The following is a 5323-nucleotide window of genomic DNA, read 5'->3' on the forward strand; positions in this document are numbered from 1 at the left end:
GGGCGGCCCGGTGGGCGGGAGGATGACATCAGCGGCAGGTTGGATTATAAAGGCGCGAGCGGAGCCGCGGGCTCAGAGCGCACCCAGCCGGCGCCGCGCAGCACTGGGACTCGCGCCCACACCGCAGCCCGGCCAGCCTGCTCCGCGCTCGCCTGTCTGCCCGCCCGCCCGCCCCGTGCGCCCTCGCTGCCGCGGGTCTGCGCCCCTCGACCCCACCGGCACCATGCACCTCTCCCAGCTGCTGGCCTGCGCCCTGCTGCTCACGCTACTCTCGCTCCGGCCCTCCGAAGCCAAGCCCGGGGCGCCGCCGAAGGTGGGTGCTGTTGCATGGACAGCGGGACTGCGAGGGGCCATGGGAGGGCTGGGGGCCCAGAAGGATGCGGCGCACAAGCGGGAGCAGAGGGCGGGAAGGCGGCCCTCTTCTCCGAGCTGTGCACGGGTGAGAGCCGGGGAGCCCTCGAAACCAACTCGGGGGTCTAGGTCCCCAGCCTCGGGAGAACGTCGACAGATGCGCAGCCCCTGCCCCAGTGTGGCCAGCCCGGCAGGGGGCAAAGGAGGGGAGGGCAAGGGGCTCCCGAAGGAGCGGACAGCGGCGGCTGCGTGGCAGGTGGCTGCCGGGCCAAGCTGTCCGGCATCTGTGGGGGCGCGCTCAGGGCTCGGAAGGGACAAATCGCGCCGGCGGGCGCGTCGGCCTGGAGCATCAGGGGTCCCGCAAAGTACCTCGCGCTGCCGCCGGGCGTCCCTTCACCTGCCCGCCCTTTCCCTCGCACAGGTCCCGCGAACTCCGCCGGGAGAGGAGCTGGCCGAGCCCCAGGCTGCGGGCGGCGGTCAGAAGAAGGGCGACAAAACTCCCGGGGGCGGCGGCGCCAACCTCAAGGGCGACCGGTCGCGACTGCTCCGCGACCTGCGCGTGGACACCAAGTCGCGGGCGGCGTGGGCCCGCCTTCTGCATGAGCACCCCAACGCGCGCAAATACAAAGGAGGCAACAAGAAGGGCTTGTCCAAGGGCTGCTTCGGCCTCAAGCTGGACCGGATCGGCTCCATGAGCGGCTTGGGATGTTAGTGCGGCGACCCCTGGCGGCGGTGAGTACCACCAACCCTGGCGGCCCGGAGCTGTGCACACCTAGCTCCCCCGCGGCGCCCGTCCGAACCAAGCCTGAATCCCCCACCCCCCACCCCACCCCACCCCACCTGCGCCGCCCGCAGGCGGGCCCCTCTCTGATCCCCTGGCGCTGGGATCGTTCCGCCTCCCAGCCGACCTTTGGAGGCGAGCCAGGCGATCCCAGCACGAGAACCAGTGTGTGTGCGAGGCATTTGCCCCCAACCCCATTGATCGTCCCATTTTACAGAAAAAAAGTGAGGGATAAAGCGGTCAGGGAACTTTGGCAAGGTCAGAAATGGCTCAACACGGATGAACCCACCTCACTTCCTTTAGAGAAGCAGAGACAACTTGGTGGGGTACTGCCCACTCCCCGACGACCACAAGCCAACCAGCAGAACTGGTCCCAATCGGCCATTTGAGGGTATTGAGGGGAGATGGCGGGTTCGTGGGAGCAGAGAAGGAAGGGCAAACACACAAGCGGAGGGTAAGTTTATCTACCAGCCACTGGTATCGTGGTGCCCAGGCATTAGGCAGCCCAGAGGTCAGGGCTGCTTCCCGGGACTGATTTGGACATACTTGGAGAAATACCTGCCCCTTCACAACAGAGAGAATAGCCCTCTGTCGGCATCACCAGGACGCCCTTCTGCCCCAGAGCTTTCTGATTCTTACTCCTTCTCTAAACCGTGGCTGTGAGCAGACTGGTCTGTCCAGGGTCCTGATGCTGCTTGCTGCCTGCAAGACTTCAGGATGGAAACTCAGTGTTCGTGGCATTATTTCAGGGCAGGGAAAAAGACTAAAATAAATCTCTTTTTTTTTTGCCCCAACCTGGGCCTCAGCATGTCCCAAACGGCTCCTCACCATCTCCCCGCCTCCATCATGCCTGGGACCTCTGTTTCTGGCGTGGCCTCCACACCCTCTACTAGGGCTGGAAACCCCTGTGCTCCCTTCAGCCCCTGCCGGGTGCTGCATCCTGGCAGTGTGGCAAAGACCCTCCCCACCTCCCCCCTCCTGTCCATCCCTGCTGCCCATCAGTTCTTACGGAGAAACAGAGCCCACCTCTGAAAGTGACATTCAAGTGCTTTAGGATCTGACTCTTTTTGGTGTCCAACATTTCCTAGCCGCCTGGCGGCTGCCATTCTCCATCACACAGCCTGTCTGTCCCACTCCGAGACCACGGGGAAGCGGCTCTCTTACCCTGGAAGCCTTGTCAGCATCCGCGCTGTCTGCCCCCGGAGGGCAACGAGAGCGCCCCTCTTTGAAGCTCTCCAGCACATTGCCTAAGCCTTTTTTTCTTTTTAAAGATTTTATTTATTTATTTGAGAGAGAGAATGAGATAGAGAGAGAGAGCATGAGAGAGAGGAGGGTCAGAGGGAGAAGCAGACTCCCCGCCGAGCAGGGAGCCCGATGCGGGACTCGATCCTGGGACTCCAGGATCATGACCTGAACCGAAGGCAGTCGCTTAACCAACTGAGCCACCCAGGCGCCCCTGCCTAAGCCTTTTTAACAGCACAGAACCCTTTTTCAACAGAGCCATAGTTGCTTGGGAACCTATTTAGCTCCTCCAGATGAACTCATGAGCAACTTGAGGGCCAAGCACTAGCCAAAGGTGATCTGGAACCCACGGCAGCCCAAAGAGGCTTTAAAAATACTTGTCAATGACCAGAGAAACATGCCCCTCCCCTCCAGCTTAGGGGCATTCCTCTCCCACCTGCCTGGGCTTTAGCAGGGTTTCCCCTCTGTACAGCCAGACCTGACTGTGTGTTCCCCCCCATTTCTGCAGGGGCTTCGTTTGTCTGAGATCTTGACTCGCCCCTGCCCAGCAAGAGGTGATTCTGGCCTTTCGTAGCTTCCATTGTCGTGGCTTTGCTCTCTTCCGTCCTGTCTAAACAATGAAGAGATGGAGCTACAGGCCTCACGTTTTTAGTTCACGTTGATTTGAGCACCGACCTCAAACTTTAGAATCTAAACAAATGTTATTCAATGGGTTAGCAGGAGACAAGATGAGGAAGGGGGCCTGGAAAGTGTCTGGCGTGCACGTCCCCCTAGGCTCCTTGTTCTTGGGTGTGGCTGGCTGGGGAGCTGCTGGGCAGGAGGCCAGATTGCTAGAACTCTCAGCCCCTTTGACGAGGGAAATTTGTCAACCTCCCAGAAGTTCTGTCCTTCAGCTGAACAGCCACCTCCAACACCTTAACCTTCTCAGCCCCACCCTCACGCCACAGCCGTCAGGATAAGACAGAGCATCCTTCCTGTTGCCGGCAGCCTCCTAGCGAGGACGACCGGGCAGCTCTCTGTCTTAGCTTCAAAGACAAAGACAGCTTAGATTTTTCACATTAATGAAAACTCATCCCAGGCTGTGGCCATTTCTTCACTCAGGAGTTGACTTTGGCTCTAAGCAACCACCATAATGACTGTCGCTGACGGTTATAGTCTTGATTATAAAATTCTAATGACAGAGACGGGGTGTGGCCGATGCCTGAATGAACACCTTGCCCAGGAGCCCCAGGGACATCCCAGACATCTGTCATCTGTTTAAACACATGGGGCAGCCAGAGACGGGAGTTGAGGGACAGTTCATCAAGGCCCAGGGTCCCTGTGCGTGTGCTGGCCTCTGGGAGGGCACCACACCGTCTCAGGGAGACTCCTTCCTCGGGCCCCAGAGCACCCACACGCCCATTAGCAGAGAGCTGGTAGAGGCCTCAGCAAAGGACTCTTATAACTCTCCACCCAGCGAACCCAGTATGACCACTCCTTGCCCCGGGGCTGGCGGGAGACCCCGCTTCCTCTGCGTCTGAAGGGGACCCTTTCTGCAGCGCAGATGGAAGGGCTATTTAATGAGGGGCAGCTTGACCCAGACACTCTGCCAAGGTCCATCGTGTGGCCCCCTGTTGAATCTTAAAGCCAGCCCTGGGGAGGTGGCTATTATCCCATTTTATGGGTGAGGAAAGCGATACTCAAAGCTATCCAGGGCCATCCAGGAAGTTAATGTCAGAGTTGGGATCCGAGCCCAGAACTCCCAACTCCTCGGATGGGTGCCTTCTCCTTCCCTCAGCTGTCACGCAGACACAGAAAGCTGAGGCAAGCACCTCGCGGAGGGTTTGTGTCATTAGCAAAAAAAAGGGAGGAGGGCATTTGCACTCTCCTCTCTCCTCCCCGCGCCTCACCCGGTGCCAAGGGCCAGGCCTGCAGGGAGCCTGAGGGGGAGGAAAGCTGGCAGACATCCTGGTTCCACCTGCGCTGGGGCAGGAAGTGCCAAGGACACAGCAGATGAGGTGAGGGCCAGAGAGGGGCCCCTTCCCCACTCCAGGACGGCCTGGTCAGGGCTAGTCGGCCCAGGTGGGACTCGGCTTCACATTGCTCGGGAAAAGCGCCTATCCTGCAGGCTGGCTTCTCAGCTGAGTGTCCCATGTCCCCTCTGTGTTTCAGGATTGGGAACTTGCTCCGTTTTGCTGAGGTCATTCTTGGTCATCAGCCTCACAGCATCTGGAAGCACCTCCAACGAACGCAATGTGGCTTTTACATTTCCTTTTTTTTTTTCCTGGTACTAGGAATACACAACACCAGCTGTTTTATTATTATTTGGGAAGGGGGTATGATTTTATCGTTTGGGGTTTTTTTTAATGAAAAATAAAAAGTTATATATTATATATATATTATATACATGCAACACACACACCTACACGAACGTGATGACAAGGGACAGTTTTTAAGAGACTGACAAAACCAGCTGTAAAACATTGCTGTTTGTAAATTCATGTCATGCATAAATGTATTTATGTTGTAAAGCTATTTATATTGTTTATAAAGAGATATTTATAAAAATTTTATTTATGTAACTAAATGAAAGAAGTCAATCATTGTAATGTTTTTGTCTTAACTAGTGGAAAAATGTAAAAAAAAAGTCATTCCATGAACATCTTGAAAACTGTCTTTATTTACTTACTGCATTTATTGTTTAGATATTAGTCTGAGGAAGAGGGGAAATGTGAAGACAAGGCTTTTGCCTTTCTTCCCTCCAGCTGTAGGTTCAACCAGTTTCCCGATTCTGGATTTGTTTGTATCAGAATCCCCTGGGGATCCTGGGGCGCAGGGGTGGCTCAGTCAGTTAAGCGTCTGCTTTCAGCTCGGGTCATGATCCCGGGGTCCTGGGATCGAGCCCCACGTCGGTTCCCTGATCAGCGGGGAGCCTGCTTCTCCCTCTCCCTCTGCTCCCCCGGCTCATGC

At 57.0% G+C, this 5323-nt stretch overlaps 1 protein-coding gene across 1 annotated transcript; it reads left to right on the forward strand.

The window, feature by feature from the left end:
• The first annotated feature begins 223 nt into the window (after positions 1-223).
• Positions 224-4974, forward strand: NPPC (natriuretic peptide C). The gene is made up of 3 exons (XM_035006572.1): positions 224-313; positions 773-1083; positions 4526-4974. The coding sequence occupies exons 1-2, from the start codon at positions 224-226 to the stop codon at positions 1061-1063; spliced, it is 381 nt and encodes a 126-aa protein (XP_034862463.1). The 3' UTR covers positions 1064-1083; positions 4526-4974.
• The last annotated feature ends 349 nt before the right edge of the window (positions 4975-5323 follow it).

Source organism: Mirounga leonina, unplaced genomic scaffold, assembly GCF_011800145.1.
Source record: "Mirounga leonina isolate KUSES-001 unplaced genomic scaffold, KU_Mleo_1.0 Mir_151, whole genome shotgun sequence".
In the NCBI taxonomy this organism is placed as follows: Eukaryota; Metazoa; Chordata; class Mammalia; order Carnivora; family Phocidae; genus Mirounga; species Mirounga leonina.

Bases quoted from the DNA above. Each gene is read 5' to 3' on its own strand.
- NPPC (XM_035006572.1), top strand. From the start codon at position 224: ATGCACCTCTCCCAGCTGCTGGCCTGCGCCCTGCTGCTCACGCTACTC. The intron at 314-772 runs GTGGGTGCTGTT...TCCCTCGCACAG, and splicing joins AGCCCGGGGCGCCGCCGAAG to GTCCCGCGAACTCCGCCGGG.